Here is a 19,020-nt window from a genome sequence, read left to right as displayed (position 1 = left end):
CCTGCGCCCCATTTCTGAGCTTTACCCCTAAAAACCTTTCCTGGGCAATGCTCCCTGCCACAGAGCCAGCCGACTGCATTCTGCATTTGCTTACGGACTACGGGGTGCCAGTGGCAAAGTCGCACGGGGAATTGCAGGGTTGTGTTTTGTGGCTCCCTGGGAAGCGCGGAGGTCTGGTTTGATGCTCTTAGATTGACCACAACCATGGGGAAAAGGGGGAATGCAAGCTCGGTACATTTTTAATTAAAGGCTGATAAACAGCCTCTCCGCCTGCAAAACATCAGTGGCTCGGGGGTGTAATGAGGCTGAATCTCCTCAGCACTTACCAGTGCGTTGGGTTGTGGTGTTGGTGTGTCAATACGTTGGTGAAAGCTAGGATCAGTTGTTTCAGTGCATCGCGATGTGCCCTCGGTTACAGCCGTGGGACGCTGCTCGCTGCCGCGTGGGGATGCGGGAATGGGGATGCAGGGATGGGGATGCAGGGATGGGGATGCGGGGATGGAGATGGGGATGTGGGGGTGGGGATGCAGGGATGGGGATGTGGGGACGGGGATGCAGATGCAGGGATGGGGATGGGGATGTGGGGATGGGGATGCAGGGACGGGGATGCAGATGCAGGGATGGGGATGGGGATGCGGGGATGGGGATGTGGGGATGGGGATGCAGGGATGGGGATGCAGATGCGGGGATGGGAATGCGAGGATGGGGATGCGGGGATGCAGTGCCACGATCCTTGGGGCTGACAGAGGGGGCTGCATGTGTCCCTTGGGCAAGTTCAGAGGCAGAAGAGCGAAGCGCCGCGCTCAAAGCCGGCTCCTTGCAGAAGCTCCTCTCTTTGTGCCTGCCCAGAGGAGAAAGCGCTGCTGGAACCTGCTTTAAGCACGGTCTGCGGGGGGGCTGCATCAAACGCCTCGGCTGCTGAAGTTAACTTAGGGTAATGTTTTTATCCCAACTGCTAAACTCCCCTGTGCTTTCACAGCTGGAAGGGGGAAACCGCTACAACCCCAGTCCCAGCGCAGGCTGGCCTGGCTGGGAGAAATGGGATGTGTCGGTGCATCGCAGGCCGCGGGGCTGGGGGGTGGGAGTGGGAGAAGGGTCTCTGGGCCCTGAGCATCCTCTGGGGCAGCGGCGGGGCCCATTCTGCGCAGGGGGGGTGGTGCCGGGGCCGGGGTCCCTGCTGGGAAAGGGAACCCAAACGAGAGGCACCCCGGCCCGGCGGCCGCCCTCCCTCCTCCCCGCCGCTCCCGGGGCCCGGCCGGGCTCCAGCCCCGCTCGGAAAATCCCCCTCGATCCCCGCAAAGCGATCGCAACTTTCCCACGGCCGGGAACCGGCTGCCGGCCCCGCCGGAGCCCGCACCCCCGGGGGGGCAGGGGGGGTCCCGGCCCGTGTGTCCCCCCCCCGCCGCCGCCATCCCCGCGCTCCGCCCCCCCGCGGGGCCGCGGCCGGGGCCGGGCGGGGCGGGGACCCGGGGCCGGGCGGAACCCGCCGCCCCCCCGCCCCGCACCCAGGCGTCCCGGCGGCGGCGAGGGCGAGCGGGGAGCGGGGAGCTGGGAGCTGGGAACCGGGAACCGGGAGCGGAGAGCCGGGAGCCGGCCGCCCCGCTGCCTCCCGCCGCTCCATGGCCCCGGTCGCGGCGGCGGAACCCAGCGCCCGCCGCCCCCGGGGGACCGGCCCCGGCCCCGGCGGGAGAGGCTCGGCTCGGCGGCTGCCGGTGAGTGCGGGATGGGGGGGGCGGCCGGGGGGGAGCGGAGCCCCGCGGGAGGCGGGGGGGTGGGCACCGGCGGGTGGGCACCCACGCGGATACACGGACACGGCACCGGCCGTACACGCTCACATCAAGCCCGGGCACACCGACCCCGCAGCAGGATGCACGGCGGGCACCAACGGACCCCGGGCACCCACGGACACGGGGCACCCACGGACCCCGGGCACCCACGGACACAAACACACTCCCGCAGACACCAAGCACACACGCAGAGACGGGAGCGCATGGACACGCAGAGACGGGCACACGCGTGCAGCCCGCATACGCACACTCGCATGCACACGCCGACACGCAGGCATGCACAGATGTGCACGCACCACTCGTGTGCAAACCCACGCACGGACACAGGCACCCTCGCATGGCCAGAATCCGGGACCGGGGAAGCAGCCGGCTGCACTATCCAAATCCCAGCACTTTTTGCAGTTCCCCGAGTCTCCTCGCAGAGGGTTGATGCGAGGAGCGGTCACGCAGCTAATCCCCACGCAGGATTTGATGTAGACACTCGAGAGAGGAGAAGTGGGTGGAAATTATCCCGGTAGCTCCTGGACTTTGGGATCGGGAGGGCCTTTCGGCAACAAGGGGCTCAGCTTTGGAGTGGGGGAACAACCCCAGCCAGACCCACGGCTCCCGTCTCGCTTCCAGGTGGGTTTTGATTCCTGTTCACAAAACCGGGGAGACGGGGCTTTCGCAGGGTAGGGGAGTAGGGGAGATGGGAGGTTTAAAATGCTGGAGGCAAGAGTAATCCCAGCTGGGAATACGGCTGGGAACTTCACTGCTTGCGGGCAAAGTGGGATGTGGGTCCCTGGGGTGGGAGGAGATGGGTTGTGTGCGTTTGTACCCGCTGGATAACTTGGGCCATGCCTGGGAGCAGGGAGGACTTGGCAGCCCCCCGCAGTCCCCTCCCTCCCTCCCTCCACACTGGCAGGGATTTTTCAAAGGAGCAGCAGGGAAGGTGCCAAATTCAGAAAGAGTTTGGTCCTAATTCCTTGGAAATCCCAGCCTACGGATTTTTTTTTTTTTCCCACCCTCCTTCCTTTTCTTTTGGCCGTGAGGATTTGCAAGGTGCTTGGCTGCAGCCTGCATCCCCGGGTGCCCTGCCACCCTGCACCGCTTCCAAGAGGCAGGAATTCTCCCAGGAAATCCCCCTGAGCTCCCCACTCCTCCTCCTCCTCCTCCAAGCAAGCAAAAAGCTGCCATTAGAATTCCGCTTTCTGTTTAAATTTAGATGCCTGCATTATCTTGAAGTTGGACTTATTAATTATTTGCATCTGGTTCGTATCAAAAAAAGTTGAGCAATGCAGATGTCCTGGTTTTGGCATCAGCTTGGAGGAGAAACACAAAATTTCGCCGGCGTTTCTATTGTCTCCTTAAACAATGGCCCGTCAGAAGTGGCCGGGAATTACGATCCCCTTCAGAGGGGTCTGACATGAGTTAAGCGTCCGTCCAACTTGCGTGATCTCCTCGCTATGGGTGACTGCGCCTCATTTCCCAGCCGTAGAGATGACTCTAATTAGCAGAGCAAATCTGGGTAAGGCAAGCTCTTGTAATTAGTAATCAGTTGGATGTTTCCACGCACTTTCTTTGCCTGAGGGGTAGAGAGGAGTGTAGCGGATGGCCCCGTTTTGGGAGGACTTTGGAGCAGTCAAGGTGAACGGGGCTGGTGGCACTGGTGACACCGGTGGCTCTCCTCGCTTCCGGGCGTTGCTGCATCCCGTTTGCCCAGGGACCTTCTCGCCTGGGGGAGCCCACGGGGTGGAAAACAAAGGGACAGACCCCTCTGTGTCCCCAAACCACCCCAGCACCGTCTTGCCCCGTAGCCTGCTGTCCTGGATCATATTCCAAGTGACAGTGGTGGCCCTGGTGGCCCCTGGCTGCTGCCTGGGACGTGGGACCTGAAGATGGGAAGCCAGCAAGATACTTCTCCACTGCTTGGCCAGGCGTGGAGGTGGTGGGTGCTTGGTGCTCGGTTGTGTGTTAACGTCTCGTCCATCCCGTCCTTCCCTTGGGGAAGCTGAGGTCTCCGCTTCTGCCGAGAGAGGAGCCAGGGGTGTTTCAGACTGATGAGCGGTCACCTATGGGTGACGGGCAGAGGGTAAATAGTCACAGCCGGGATCTCCTGTGCTGCAGCAAAGGTATCACAAGCCCCGTTAAAAGCAGGCGTGAGACCCCCAGCCCAGGACCAGAAGCTGGTTCCCACTGGGAAGGGGGATAATCTTTCCCACACCGTGATAATTAGCGTTACTGGGTTTATGTGAAAGCTTCTATGAGGGAACTTAATTAATTTTGATTGATTAACGGGTGTCCCCAGCCAAAGCTGAAGCTGGAGAGACAGATTTTGTCACCGCGTTGGGAACACACTTGTGCGGGGGTGACGGTGGGGAGATTTACTCCTCGGGACCGAGCCCGGAGGAGGATTTGCAGCTTCGGGCTGGGAGCTGCTGGTGGGTGCTGGGATGGTGACAGGGTTTTCTTCTGCTGGGAGAGTCCCAGAATGATGCTCGGCGGCTTTTTGTCTTGTTTCTTCTCCCCGGACACCTTTAATGTGTAGCCAAGGGGGGAGATTTGAAGTGGACTGCGAAAAATAGGGAAGGAGGAGGCACCACGCGGGCGAGGACGTGGGGTCTCAAACCACCCCGAGATGATGGTTGTACCACACGCCGGGACCGACGCTGCTCCTCCTCCTTCATCTCTCCTCCGGCCGGGATGGGAGATGAGATGGGGAGAGGGGAGCGGTGCCTGGGTGCTGCTCCGCGCCGTCCCCTCCCTGCCCCGTGCCGGGGGCGGCGTTGGAGGTTAGGCTGAAAAAGGGAGTTATTTTTAACTGCGCATCTCGGCGCAGACTGTCATTACCGTTCTCCGTACCTTCCCCGGTGGGTGGGGGAGCCAGGGAGGGCTCTCGCAGCTCGGCGCGTCCTCGTACCCGTGAGGTCTCGGCTGCCTGGGTTCCCCTTCCCTGCGGAGGGGGGGTTTGGGGGAGCGCAGCCACCGCAGGCTTTGGCTTCACGGGCTCCCTCGGGGGCTTGGACGAGGCAGAGGGGGCTGCGCTGTGTCTCAGCACTTCGGGGGTCTCCTCCCCTTTAAACGCGGTGCGGGCTTTGCTGGCTGATTTGGCAACAAATTTCAAAATCAGTTTATTCCCCAAGTCAGGAGAGCAGCTTTCAAGTCGCAATATTTTAGGAAAAGGAATGGAAAAACGCGGGGCTTTCTGTTTGCCAGGCATTTCTTGAGGGCTCGTTACAGCCTGTACCAGCTCCCCGGGGCGATGTGCTGGAGATGTGACGTGGAGAAGACCCACAGGATGGGATCCCGGGCACGGGATGGGATCCCGGGCACGGGATGGGATCCCGGGCACAGGATGGGATCCCGGGCACAGGATGGGATCCCGGGCACGGGATGGGATGCTGGGCACGGGATGGGATCCCGGGCACAGGATGGGATCCCGGGCACAGGATGGGATCCCGGGCACAGGATGGGATGCTGGGCACAGGATGGGACCGTGCCCCGAGGATGGGCAACGCAGCCTGAAGCGGGGCAGGACAGCAGGGATGGAAATGCTCTCCCTGGGGAGATGCTGGGATTTAAATCCCTGCTGGTGTGGTGGCGTCCGTCCTGCACCAAAGCCCTTTCCAGTTGTTATCCTGGAGAGGGAACTGGCAAGGGGGATAAACCCGCAAGGGGAAGGCAGCTGCCCTCGGCGTTGCCTGTGCTTGGCCCTTTTCCATGAGGTGTTTTTGCAGCTCTCCAGCACGTCACCGAGCTGGCTGGCATCTCCTGCGACGTGGCACCAGTGCGGCACTGCCAGGCACCAGTACAGCCCCTCATCCCTCAGCCGGAGGGAGATTTTGAGGCCAAATCTGCTTTTTGATAGCTTGTGGCACGCTGCAAACTCAAGCTGACAGCACGGTCAGGGCAGAGGCAGAGCATCCCCGGGGCACCCAAGGGATGCGGGGACGCGCCCGCGGGAGGGACCCTTCCCAAATTCTGCTTCACCCCCAGTCCAGCTCCGCTGTTGTCGGGTGCGTTGGGATTTAGTGTCAAATTTTAGGAGCGTCTGTCTGCAAAGGCGGCGGGAGAGGATTGGGGTGGGAGGGTGGAGCCAGCAATGTGCCTTCGTGATGGGGGGGATTAGAGAAATATTTGCGTTTATTTTAATGCCAGGCTTTGCGGGGATTGGAAGCTTAACTCCGAACCTGGCAGCAGAGCAGCCCTCAGCTCGCTCTGTAACGCTAACGGCATTTACATTTCTATACTGTCATTCCTCCCCACCCGGAATCAAAACCTCAAAAGTGGAGGCGGCGGGTCCCGGTGAACCACGGCTGCCTCGGGGCTGGCGGTGGCCGGGAGCGAGAGCCACCGCCTGTCCCGTCCCCCTGCCCCGGCAGCACCCATGGGACCCCCGGCCCTGCCCTCCAGCTGAGCTGTGTCTAGCACCGCTGCTCCAACATTGAATTAATCCATTTGCGTGAGTGTCGGCGTCTGCGAGTTGCAGAATTGGATGGCAGTGCTGGCTTTTATATGTTGGGGGTTTTTTTTTATTATTTTTTATTTTTTTTTAAAGAGCTTATATAACCTTGGGGATTCTATTAATAAAAATAATGGTTTTGAACTCTGGGAACAACCAGCCCCGACGATGAGCAATTAAATGCTTCAACTTCAGAAAGCAGGGAGCTATCGGGCGGCAGGGAGATAAGGGGAGAGGCGCTGGGGCAGGAATGGTGGCAGGGGGCTGGGGAGGGGGCGAAGGGGATTCCCTGCCCGGAGGCGGATTCCCGGCATCTGCCTGTGCCTCCTGCCCTGCATCCCCGTCCCTGTGCCCGGGGAAAAGGGGGGGGAGCGGGGAATGGGGTCTGGGTCTGGACCCCGGGGGTGCGGGGTGGGGGGGCACCCTCTGGTCCTGCTGCACCCATTTTTAAGCACCCCAGCTCCCCCGGTTTAACCCTGGGGCCGTATCCAGTAACCCCGGCACGGCGCGGGTGAGCATCACCTGGAGCCAACACAACGCCCTGGGTGGGACCCCGGGGGGACGCTCGTGGTCCCCGCGGGCGCTGGCATCGGCTCCGCGGGGGCTCAGGGGGGGGTGAGAGGAGATAACGGCGGAATTGGGTTTAAAGAGGCTCGGCCGAGGCTCGGGGCCAAAAACAGGAGGTGGCTGGTGGGGGGGGGGGTGTTCAGGGCGACTTCGGGGGCCCTGAGCCCTGGGGGGTTTCACGTTCCTCCCCCCCCACCAGTATCAAAGAGGCTTTTGTGGTTTAGGGGGTTTTACTTTTTTTAATCCCTAAGTAGCCAGCAAGGCATTTAAAGGGTTTAATAGAAATTTAAGAGAAGTTGAATCTAAGACGGTAATTAGAGAAAGCTGGGACATAACCTAAATCAGGGCATTTGGAGGCAAAAAACCCCCCCACAGTCTTTGGGACATGTTCAAGTGCCCGGTTGTTTCTCTTCAATACCAAAATATTTAAAAACTTGTTTTTCCATTCAGGGTGACCATTGCGTTCGGTTTATTGTCTTTCCCCCTTCGCCGTGCAGGATTATCGGCTTCTTTCCCGGGAAGGTTTAACGCCCCGCTCGGCAGCGGGCTGTGGGTTTGGGTTGTTTTGTTTGGGACTTTCTTTTTTCTTTTTTTTTTTTTTTTTTTTCCCCTTTAAATCTCCCTTATTCAAATTGTCACAGCTCGACAGCCTTGTGCCAGGAACACGCTGTCATCCTGAAACCCATATCTTTAATTCCTTCCCTCTGATGCTAATAACACCTTAAGATGATTAAGACTGGAAAAAAAACCCTTTGGATCTTATTTTTCTGCCGTCGGTGATGCTGGTTGCTGGCTCTCGGCGCTTCATTCATCTTGGGGAGTAAAACGAGAGCGGTCAGCCTCCTCCTGCCGGGGCGTTTCTCCTTGGTTTTAGTTTCTGGCTTTTAATTGCTGGATATCGATGCCAGGCTATGCGAACGCTTTTCTTCTGCCGTAGAAGATGCGGCGTGGCGAGCCCTCTCCCGCAGCATCCCTTGGCCGGGGGCCACCCTGCAGCGCTCCCCGCTTACGCCGGCGGCTCGTCCCCGGCCCCCGTTTGGGAGCAGCCCGGGCAGCGTTCCCACCCCGGCCGGGCCAGGGGAGGCGGGCGAGGGCACGGACGCGCCGTCCTGCCCGGGCTGCGTCCGCAGCCCCCGTCACCAACCACTGCTGGGCACGCAGCAGCGAGCAGCCGGGCTGCAAGGACACAGATTCCTGTCAACATGAGGTTATTTATTTTTTTTTTTTAAAGATGTTTTCCGGCTGGGACGTGGTCAGAGCGTGTTTTAGCTTCCCCATATCGCAGGGCACCGCTTTCCCCGGGCACCACGGTGCCAGCCCAGCTGATGCTTCCCTGCCGGGCTGCTCACCGGCTGGTTTTGGCAGCAACTTCGACACCTTCTTGCTCATCCAAGAAACAAGGTACCGGATAAAATTAAATACTGTGCACTCTGGAACGCCCCGTAAATCCCTGGATGTGGAGCTTTATCTCGGTGCGTGCGAGGGCAGGACCCCGCGGATGCACTGAGCGGGTCGGCTTCTCCCTGAAGCAGAAGACAGCAGCAGATGGGGAAAAGAGCCTCTTTCAGCTGAAATCCTGCGCGGGTGCTGGGTTGGTGGGTCCCGTGGCCTGACGAGCGGCTCGAGGCCGATGGGACGTTGCTTTAGGTTTTTAGGTGCTGTTTGGACAGCGAGCGGAGCAAACCGGGGAGCTGCATCGCTTGCAGGGCCCCGTGCGGTGCGGCTTTGTCAGACCTTTGGTTTGGGTTTTCACGTGCAGTCCTGCCTCAGTTTCCCCAGCGGGCAAATAAACGGCCCCTTCCCTCGCTGCTGTCGAGCCGAGCTGGCTGGTGCTGCCCTTTTGCAGGTGTCGTAGGACTCGGTAACGCAGGACAGGTCCCTTTGGCCCCCCGATGCCAGCGATGTCTGCGCGCCGGCGCGGAGGTCCCGGCCATCCCCGCTGCCCTGGGCAGCCCAGGGGGCTTGGGGGGTTTGGCAGCGTGGTCGGAGGGAGCCCCTTGGCCCTTCCACGCCTCTCGAGCGGGGAGAGGGAAGTAACTCGAGGGAAGTAGGGAGGCGAAGGAGGAGAGCAAAGCTGCTGGTCCCTGATGTGGTGCAGCCTGCGGGCTCGGTGTCCTCCCTGCTGCCGGCATCCCCGTGCTCCCGGTGTCCTCGTGCCCACCATGTTCCTGGCATCCCCATGTTCCCAGTGTCCCTGTGCTCCCCATGCTCCTGGCATCCCTCTGCTCCCAGTGTCCCTGTGGTCCCCATGCTCCCGGCATCCCCATGTTCCCAGTGTCCCCGTGCTCCCCATGCTCCCGGCATCCCCGTGCTCCCAGTGTCCCTGTGGTCCCCATGCTCCCAGCATCCCCGTGCTCCCAGTGTCCCCATGCTCCCCATGCTCCCAGCATCCCCCTGCTCCCAGCATCCCAGGCACGCAGACCCCCAGAACCCCCAGACCCATCAAGTGATGCCTCTTCTCCCCCTTTTTCTCCTCCCCACCCCGCAGGAACAGCGGCCGAGCCGGAGACGATGACTGCGGACAGCGCCAAAACCAATGGACCCATGCGGGAGCCGGAGGGGGGGGGGACCAAACCGCCGGTGCCCCCCGCCCCGCCGCGGCGCCAGGGACGCAGGCTGCGGCGCAAGTCACCGCCGGAGATCCCGGTGAAAGGGCAGCTCCGCATGCGCTCGCCGTCGGGAGCCTTCGTCATGGTGGGCATCTCAGTGGTCCTGGTGGGCATGACCATCGCCGTGGTGGGCTACTGGCCCCACCGGGGACCCGGGGGCACCGGGGCCGGCGCGGGGAATGCCAGCACCGTGGGGGACATGAGGAGGGAGGTGGCTGCCGGGCGCCACGTGCCCCACAGCGAGAAGCTCAAGCTGATCGGCCCCGTCATCATGGGCATCGGGCTCTTCATCTTCATCTGCGCCAACACCATGCTGTACGAGAACAGGGACATGGAGACCCGCAGGCTGATGCAGAAGTGTCTCTACTCCATGGCGGCAGGTCTTCCCGAGGGGACCGGCCCTGAGGACGGGCGCTGCCAGCTCGGGGACGGCCAGCCCGTCCCCAAGGCCAATGCCGAGTGCGTGGAGGGCTGCTACCAGGTGGATCTCTCCTGCCAGCCCTGCCCCGGCAGCAAGTGGTCCGACTGCTACGGCCCCAACAGGCTCCAGACCACGGCCGAGCTCCTCCAGCACCCGGCAGCATCCCCTGCCGCCTCCCTCCTCAGCCTCCGCTCCGGTGCCTCCGCCGAGGCCAACCTCAGCCTCTCCTGCCGCGCCGGAGCCGAGTCCCTCCTCTCCTCGGCCGTCGGTGCCTTGGCGTTGCCCATCATCAAGCTCAACAACCGCTTGCTGGACGCGGCGACGCGGGGGGCCGGCGAGAGGGCGGAGGGGGGTGGCGCTGAACCCCCCGCCGAAGCACCGCGGCTTTCCCGGTGCAGCGTGGCACCCCGCGGCCAGGACCGTGGTGGTGGTGGTGGTGGTGGTGGTGGTGGTGGCCACGTCGTCATCAGCGTGGATGGCGGCTGCCCCGGCGCGGAGCCGGTGGCCGCAGGGCTCAGCCCGGATGCGCAGCTTCACACCCCGGGACACTCCAAGTCCCTGGACCTCGGCCGGCCGGGGGTGCTGCTGGTGGCCCCCATCAAGGACCGTAAGAACCGGAGCTGGCCCCGGCTGGACCACGTCAGCCTGGTGGGTTACGCCAAACTGGAAAGCACTGGGGAGTCCTCAGACCGGCTACTGGAGCCCAGCGAGCCCCAGAGCCGGGGCGAGCCCCGACCCAGCTCCTGGGCGGTGGGGACGGAGCGGGGCACGCGGGTCTGACGTCCCCACGGCCCTCGGGGACCGTGACGTCGCAGTCCCTCATCCTGCCCCACAGCACCCACCAGCGACCCCAAAACCCCACATCCAGGAGGGGTTCGGGGATGCCAAGAGGGAGGTCCCGACCCGCTGCTCCTGGGGGAGGACTCGCCTGGGGTGGGATGTCCTCTCCTGGCTGCCTCTCGACAGCTTCCCGGTGGATGCCCTTGGCCTTACAAGCCCTTCTCCTGGTGGCTTTTCCAGAGGAACCCTCGCTTTGAGACCCAACACAAACTGCGGGATGGGGACGCAGGGCGGGCGAAGCCCCACCGGCCCCCGCAGCGCTTTATTTCAGCGGCGTTGGGGTAGGGGGGATGTTTTGGGGAGGGGTGGTGTCCCTTTGCCCAGCCTCAACCCACCGGAAAATTTGCTTGACCAGAGCACGTAAACCCGAGGGGGCTATTAAATATTATCTCGATGCCATGCGGTCCCACCTCGCCTCATCGTCTCGCCTGCGGGGTGCTCGGGGTGGGCAGCGCGCCGGCGGCAGCCGGTTCCGGAGGGTCTCCGAGGTGCCCCCAGCCAGGCTCAACTTGGATGGAGTCAGGGTGCTCTATAACCAGCTGCTGAGTATTTGCAGGATAAGGAGATAAGCTCAAGGTTGGGGGTTTTTTCTTTGCAGGGTAGGGATGTAGAGGTGCCTGGGGAGCTGCAGGCAGCGAGCGAAATTAAAATAGAGGGTGGGTGCGGGGGTTCCCAAAGCTCGTCTGCGGGGGGAGCGGGTATTTGTGCTGGTTTCTGGTGGGGTGAAGGATGCTGGTAGTGGGAGGGATGGCACAGAGAGGTAGGGGTGAGCGTTGGTGCTGGTTTTGCTGGGCCCCGTCGTGTTCTTTGGTGCCCTTTGGGTGCAGAAGAGGAGCTGGATGGGACGAGGCCAGAGAGCCAGCCCTGGCACCGGGGCGGTGCGATCCCCGGAGAGAAGGTGGCACAGAATTAAAACTCTCCCAAAACCCATCACAGCAGGAAAATGCAGTAGGAAAATGTGGATAAAATGAGAAATGAAGTAGAGAAACAGGGTTCGCTCTGTCGGGTGAGGCTGTGCCGCGGGATGCCGTTCACATCCCATCTCGGGAGACGGCTCCGGGCTCAGCAGCGTGGAGAAGGGAAGCGTCGGCTGCCCGTTTTCTTGCAAACGAGCAGTTTTTGCTCCGACATTTCTTTCCCGATCCTTTCCCAGGGCCTTTGCCATGTTTGCCCCTGGGGAAGGCGTGGGCTGGTCACTGCTTTGGTGCTCAGCCCCCATTCCTGTTGATTCCTCCCAATGTCCCCGGGGGTGAAGCCCACCCAGGGGAGCTCATGGGGACGGGGGGGTGAGGAGCTGTCAGGTCCCACTGGCCGTGGCACGGCCACGGGGCAGCAATGGTGGGGCATGGTTAAAATAAATAGGAATATCCTTCATCTTTGTATTTTTAAGGCAGGGGCTGGAGGGTCCCAGCTGTGCCACCGGCTCGGGGCAAGCCTCTATGGGGCTGTCCTCCCTCGGCCCTGGGAGGCACGATGCCGGGGTTTGAGTCCTTCTCCAGAAAAAAAAAGCCCTTTTTTTTTTAACACCGAGTCCATCTCTGGCTCTGGCAGAGTCCCCGGGGTCAGGGGGTGGTTGGGCACCGGCGGGCGCTGAGCCTTGGGCGGCTGCCGAGGGCACCGCGGTGGGAGCATCCCCAGCTCCGCGGCAGGGTACCACTTGGCTGCATCTTTCCAAACCGTCTTTTTGCTCTTTGCCTGTTTCTTTTCTCCCCATCTCCGGGGAGATGTCGCCTACCAAAAAGCAGAGAAGTGTTTTTTGTTTTTTTCTTTTGCAACAGCAGCTTTGCTTTGTCGAAGCATCCGGCGCCGGCATCTCGCACCCCTGATCCTGCCCTCCCCATCGATCCGGACGGGAACGGTGCCCCTCGCGCTCTGATCGCTGCCCTGAGCCTGTTCTCCGGCCAGAAACACCCCCTCCACCCCCCGGTGCCGGGGGCTCGTCCCAGCCCGTCCCACTCCCCCCGGCACTTCTCATCTCGGCTGCCCAGGGTGCCGAAGGATGGATCAGAGCGAAGGGGCGAGGACGGCTCTGCTCTCCGGTGACTCGGGAGGCTTCAAAACGTGGTGTTGATGCTCAGATGAGATCGCTGCCTTTTGCCTTCCCAAGACCAGAGCCCGCCGTGGTGCACATAAATGGCTGAAATGTGTTTTCTCTGCATGAAATCAATTTTTTTTTTCTTGTTCCTGTCTCTGCTTCTCCCTCTCTCCAGTCTGAAGCGAGCACCGAGCCTTGGATCTTGCAAACCTCAGGGACAATATCCTCCTCCAGACCAAAACATCCCTGCAGAATGGCTTGGAATCTGCCTTTTCTGGCAAAAATATATTCCCAGCGCAAGCATTCCCAGCAGCTCGGAGACCGACGTGCCCCTGGCCTGGGGCTGGGGCTGGGCAGAGGGGAACCGTCCCCAGCCGGGGGCTCTTGTCACCTCTTTTTGTCACCCCATGGGGTTGGGGACGGGGGACAGGGCTGCGGGAGCCAGGGAAGGTTGTGCCGGCGATGCCGTTGTCTCTCACCCGGCTTTCATCGCCTTCCGCACCGCCCGCATTACCAACGGCGCTTGGCACCGGGGCTGGGAAACGGCTGATTAAAGCCTGCAAGAAACAAAACGGCTCCGCGCTCGTTTTAGAAAAGTCAGGGTTTTGCACAATATTTTTTTTTTCCCTGCCTTTGAAAACTCGGCATGTTTTGTTTCAATTTTTATTATTATTTTTTCATTTTCATTTCTATTTTGCCTTTCAAACAGGAGCGATATCTGCTTCACACCCTATTGCCCGGAGCAGATCCGGCCCCAGCTCCACCTTCCCCCGTGCCCCTCCAGCCTGCCCCATGCGAGACCCCCCAGCTGCAGGGCTGCTGAACCCCCCTTTTACCAAAAAACCAACCTCTAACCTCCCCCCACACCCCTGCAGTGTTTGTTTTTGGTTTTTTCCCCCTGCTTTACAAAGAAAAGGCTGGCTCTGTTCCCAATGCAAACTCTCCCAAGAAGTTTGGGTACCAGCATCCCCCTTTGCAGGGAAGCAGGGATGGGGCCGTCGGCTGCGGGTTTCGCTGGGAGCGATACCAGCCCACGGCTCAACTCTTTCTTTGGCTGCTTAATCCCAAAATTATTTAGGCACTGGTTCAATGCAATAAACAGCAACAACAGAAAGTCACCGGCGGGGTCTGCCCCAAAGCAGCATCCCAGGGGACGTGCCAGGAGGATCTTTTTATCTGAAAATAACTTTTCAGTTGGGCTTAACCAGCTGCAGCCAGAGCTAATGCCAGGCCCTGGGCCACGCTTCGGAAACGGGCAGCAAGAAATTGGAGCCCGAAATGCCGCGAGAAGCCACGCCAGGAGCTGCTTTTAGGGCTGTTTGAATTTTCCCACTTCATTTTCTGGCCGGGGCTCAGCCCGACCTCGGGAAGCGGCTGCAACCCAACGTGGCAAATGATGGGGGACGAGAGGGGAACCTGCCCGCAACGTTCTCCTGCCTGGACCACACACCCGCTCCAGCATCCTCCTCCTGCCCCAGCGTCCTCCTGCCCAGCTCAGCAGCATCCTCCGGGGAGGCATTTCTGAGCCACGTAGGGATCGTTTCAAAATGCAAAGCTGCTTTATTAATTAAGCCGGTGGGGGGAGAAGACCCGTGCTCTCTCTGGGGAGAGCATCATCTGCACATCCCTCACCTGCAGCTCTGCCTGCGGACACGGTTTCGAGAGCATTTGTGGGATTTTAACAGCGCTGGCTTCATCGGTTCGTCCTGCCGTGGATGCTCTCACCCCCACGCTGTCCCCGCAGCGTGCTGGGAATAACACTGGGTAGGGCTGGATCTGGGTTAAAAAAAAAAATTTAAAAATAAAGTAAAAAAAAATCCACCCTGGATCCCTCCATTGACCCCGCTTGGCTGCAGAGCTGTGAAGTTAAACCGTCCTGGAAGCACTGGAGATCACTGTGCGGCTTGGGAAGGGCAACGCTGGGCGGTATCTTCTCATCCTGCCCAGGAACCGGCTCTATAAACGATAGATTAAATACTCGGACATTACCACCCACCGGCGTATCCCCACCCCGGGAGGTCCCTGCTGCAGGAGGAGATTCCTGCCAAGAAAAGGGGGATTTCACCAAAAACACCAGCAAAAGGCAATAGTGGGGTTGTCCCCAACGCTGACCGGGACCGACCACGGGGTGTCCCTTGGGCCACCGCGGCAGAGGATGGAGGCAGGAGAGTCAAGGGGCCCCCGCTAATTATAATTACCCCTGCACCACCTTTAGGCTGGCACACGGTTATGGGATGGCTGTAGTTTGGGCCAAAAATGGACAAAATGTGGAAAATGGGTTGGGGGAAACCACTCCCGAGGGAGAGGTGCCCTGGGGAGGGTGCAGACCCCACCAACGGCTCCCACGCCCAGGGTCACCCCAGCCAGCACCAATGGGACTCCAGTTTGCTGCTGGGACACCTCCATCCCCAGGGACGTGGTGAGGGGGGTTAACAACAGCCCTTGGACCCCCTCGTTAACGGGGACCTACATGGAGCTGGAACCAAGGACTGTGCAGCTCGAATGGAGCAGAGTCGGAGCCGGCTCACGAAACATCCCCCCAAAGGGGCAAAAATGGGGGACGGAGAGAGAAGGGCTGGAGCAGCCAGACCAAAAAGCAGCAGATCCCAACTGCAAAGGATCCAGACCCAAAACCACCCCCCGAGCACAGACGGCTACGGTCACGCTCGGCCAGATCAGCCGCAGCTGGGGGATGACGGCTCCCACCCCACACCTGATGCTGCTCAGCCCACCGGCTCCCACCAAACCACCAGTTTGCAGCCCTTCTTCCTCCTCCTCCTTCTTCCTCCTCTCCCTGCAGCGAGGGAAGCCACAGCCATGAGTCTGCCTGGCCGGTAAGTTCTTCCTTAAGGTTTCAAGCCTATGCGAAGGAAAGCACTTTGCTAGCGGCCGCGCACTTGTAGTACAGCCAGGGAATGCAAATGTTGGTGCATTATTTAGGGCGAGTGCTCTCTGCTATAAATCTCCTTCCTGAGGCGCTGGGAAGATGAAGTGTCGGGGCTTTCCGTGCCGGGGCCAGGGCTGGGGCCGTTGTGACGTGCACCGAGCGATAGTGCGGTGCTTTGCACCTTATGTTTAAAGATGAGGAGCCCTAAGCAGGGGTGACGGGGTGCGGATGTTCTCCCCGGTGCTATAAAGCCTTGTGACCTTTCGGCGAGGTATATAGGGTGCTGCTTTTGGATGCTTTATTTAAAAAAAAAAAAAAAAAAAAGGAAATAAGTGTGATGCAAAGTGCCTCTCTGCATTAACAAGCCAGCACTGAGCCAAGGGCACCCATCTTGGTGCTTCCCAGCACCCGAGGGAGCCGGGACAGGGCTGGAGCTGGGGTGCGTTTAGGAGTAGTTGCTTGATTTTTTTTTTTTTTTTGCTTTATTTTTTGGCTCTGTGGGTTTGGGGGTGTCCCCGCACAGATTCGCTGGCACCCCAGGCTCTGCACATTTCTCCTGCTGCAGAAAGGGGCTGTGCAACGTGGGGCTGCTCCCCTCGGGGCTGCTTCTGGGTGGGATGGGGAGAGCCCAGCTCCAAAGTCCCCCATCAGCTGTTAGCAGGTCCCTGCCGTGCGCTGCCGGAGCTGGAGCCCAGACCTCTGGGGCTTTGGCTTGGAGCCCGTCGGGGAGCGCTGCCCGTGCGGGGGGCAAACGGGGGGGGAGGAAAGGATGCGTGGATAATGGGGCACGTCTGGCATGCAAGGAGTTAACTGGGACTTGGGGCATTAAGGGCTGGGAATGTGGGCTTTGGGAATCCGTTCCTACCCCAGGAAAACTCACACGGAGAAGCTTGGCAGGACGTGGCGGGGGAAAGCTTGGTCTGACCGCCTCGGAGCTTTCCTGCTGCGGGGGCAGAGCAGCGCCTGGGTCGGGAACGGCCAAAAGCCGCCGCGTGCGGCTCCGCGGGGCCTCGGCATCGTGGCCACAGCGGAACGTGGACCAAAGCGTGGCCAGCTCCGGAGCCTGGAGCCGCCTCGGCCTCCTGCAGCGGGCGGGCCGGGCAGGGAGATGAGCCGTGCCCACGGCGGGTGCCGGAGCTGGGACGGCAGCGCAGTGATCTCGCCTGGACGCGTCCTGCAGGAGAAAGCTCCTCTGGCCCTCAGTGCCACCTGTGGCCACCCGAGGTGTCTCCTGGGTGCCGGAGCTGCACCCACCCACCGACCCACCGGCTCGTCCTGGGCGAGGTTTGCACCTCGGATCCCACGGCAGCAGCTCTCCAAGTTTCCCTGGTACTTGCCGAGGGCAGTGGGGTGCATCCCACCGGCGCGTCCCGCTCCGCAGGGTGACGGAGGGGCCGGACTCCGGCCAGGGAGCTGCTGCTTCCCCGCTCTGGGATATTTTGGAGGGGGAGGCGAGGCGGCGGTGGCGATGGAGCGGGCTGGAGGGATGCCGCTTCAGGTCTGCAGTGTTTGGGAAGCCCAGTGTGGAGCAAGTGGGGTGTACTGGGGTGTTATCCCGCCCGTTGATTCAGTTTTCCAGCCTCCCGGGGGCTGGCGTGGTCCCGGGGTGCTCTGCAGAGCAAAAGGGGTGCTCTGCTCCCCCAGACTGACTTGGGGGGCTGCTCCAGGGGGAGCATCGAGCCCCTGGAGCTGGGCTGGGAGTGAAGAGCTGCTGGGTCTGATGCCCGCAGACCTGCAGCGGTGCTTACCTGGGGGGTCAGGGATGAACCTGGTGCCACCCACCCGGCTGGTGCAGGACGGGAGGTCACTCCCTGCCTCCGGCTTTGACTTTTTCCCCGTGCCTCAGTTTCCCCAGTTATGGAGCTCAGGGCTGAGCTCGATGTGTCCTACCTGGCCCGTTGCAAATGCAATTCCTCCCTTTTAACCCTGTTTATCCCAGACCCTAAACCACCCCGGGCTCTTCTGTCTAAAAGTGATGGAGTCAACCCCGCTGCCTGCCTGGCTCCGGCAGCAATTCCCCTCGGGGCCCTGAGAGCGGCCCTGACCCCCGGGCACCACGCTGACCCGCCGGGAACACGACTGGCTGCCCGAGCCCCCGAAACGAGAGGAATGACCTAAAAATAACCCAAGCTGGAACGAGCTGGTGTTTGAATGGGAACTTTCTCCTCCCGGCGTGGTGGCTGCTCCTCCGGGTCCCGGGTTGGGGTCTGGGATGGAGACCCAAGGAAAGACCGGGAATGGGGATGGGTGACGAAGAGAAACGGCTTTTGCAGCTCCTTCCCAAGGGATGGGACTTCCAAGACGGAGCTGTTGCCTTCGGTGTGGGATTTGGGAGCTGGAGCTGGCGTGGGGCCACCCAGGAGCCCAGGCTGCTGCTTTCTGCTGGTGTTGGGACAAGGGGGTTGGGTTTTGAGTGTTTTTTTTTTATTATTTATTTGCATCTCTCTAGATTGCCATGGTGTTTGTTTACCTAATATTTTCCCTTGCTTGTAGCCAGGCAAAATGCTCCAGGCTTGGCAGACTTTGCAGTTTGGAGTGGGGGGGAAACTGAGGCACGGGGCTAAGGGGAAGCAATAGGGCTCAGACCCCACCCAGCTCCGGCTGTGAGAGGGGTAAAGGCTTGTCCTGTGCTTGGGACACCCGGCCCGGGGGAGGCTTTAAGGGAGGGGGGAGCTTTAAGGAAAAGCCTTTCCAGTCATGGTGGTCTCCCAGTTGACAGCCCCAGGGCTCGGTGGCAGAGCGAAGGGTCGTGGCTGGTGTTTGCTGTCCCTGCGCTTGTCCCCTGGGGAAATGAGCCGGGGACACATTTCCTCTGGGCATGTCAGATGGGGCTCAGATGTCCCCTGTGACGTGTCCTTGCACTTGCGATGGCGATGGTCCTGCCCGGCAAAGCGTCGCGGGAATGGGTCCCAGGTGCCACCGATGTCCCTGCAGTGCCACCGGGCCGGGGAGGGGATGGGCTGGCAGCCCCTCGGGGCAGGGGCAGCGGGGGACAGCTCACTGTCCCTTTGCCAAGGTTTTTCTGCCAGGACACGCTGCCAGAGCCCAGCACCCCGGTCGGTGACGGTCCCCCCCGTATCGCTGGGACCCACCCCCGCTACGGGGCAGCTCGTTGAAGCCAGAGCTTGGTGCTGCTCCCTGGGCGGTGTTAAATAATCCAGAGAGGGGGCAGGTGACGGCTTGGCTGCTGGGGTGACTGCCACCCCGAAGTGCGCCTGAGCAGAGAAATTAAGCTGTTTCTTGGCTGTTTGGCCCCCCCCCCATGTTTTTGGAGCCGCGGTTCGTGCCCGGCTGGGGTTCATCGCACCAGCGCCTTCTCTAAGGGAGCTGGGAGCTCCGCAAGCCCCGGCTCCCCGGGACAGGGTTATTTAAAGCGCGTTTTGGTGTGACCCTAATGGGGTTGGACAAGGCGAGGAGCCGGCGGTGCGCGACA

General features: G+C 61.1%; 1 protein-coding gene across 1 annotated transcript; it reads left to right on the top strand.

Moving 5' to 3' along the window:
• Window positions 1-9,306: 9,306 nt before the first annotated feature.
• TMEM200B (transmembrane protein 200B) lies at window positions 9,307-10,929 on the top strand. The gene has a single exon (XM_075173552.1). The coding sequence runs from the start codon at window positions 9,307-9,309 to the stop codon at window positions 10,603-10,605; it is 1,299 nt and encodes a 432-aa protein (XP_075029653.1). The 3' UTR covers window positions 10,606-10,929.
• The last annotated feature ends 8,091 nt before the right edge of the window (window positions 10,930-19,020 follow it).

This window comes from Calonectris borealis, chromosome 25 (genome assembly GCF_964195595.1).
Source record: "Calonectris borealis chromosome 25, bCalBor7.hap1.2, whole genome shotgun sequence".
NCBI lineage: Eukaryota > Metazoa > Chordata > Aves > Procellariiformes > Procellariidae > Calonectris > Calonectris borealis.
The sequence above is the reverse complement of the archived record's forward strand: the minus strand, read 5'-3'. Positions and strand labels throughout refer to the sequence as shown.

Bases quoted from the DNA above. Each gene is read 5' to 3' on its own strand.
- TMEM200B (XM_075173552.1), top strand. From the start codon at position 9,307: ATGACTGCGGACAGCGCCAAAACCAATGGACCCATGCGGGAGCCGGAG.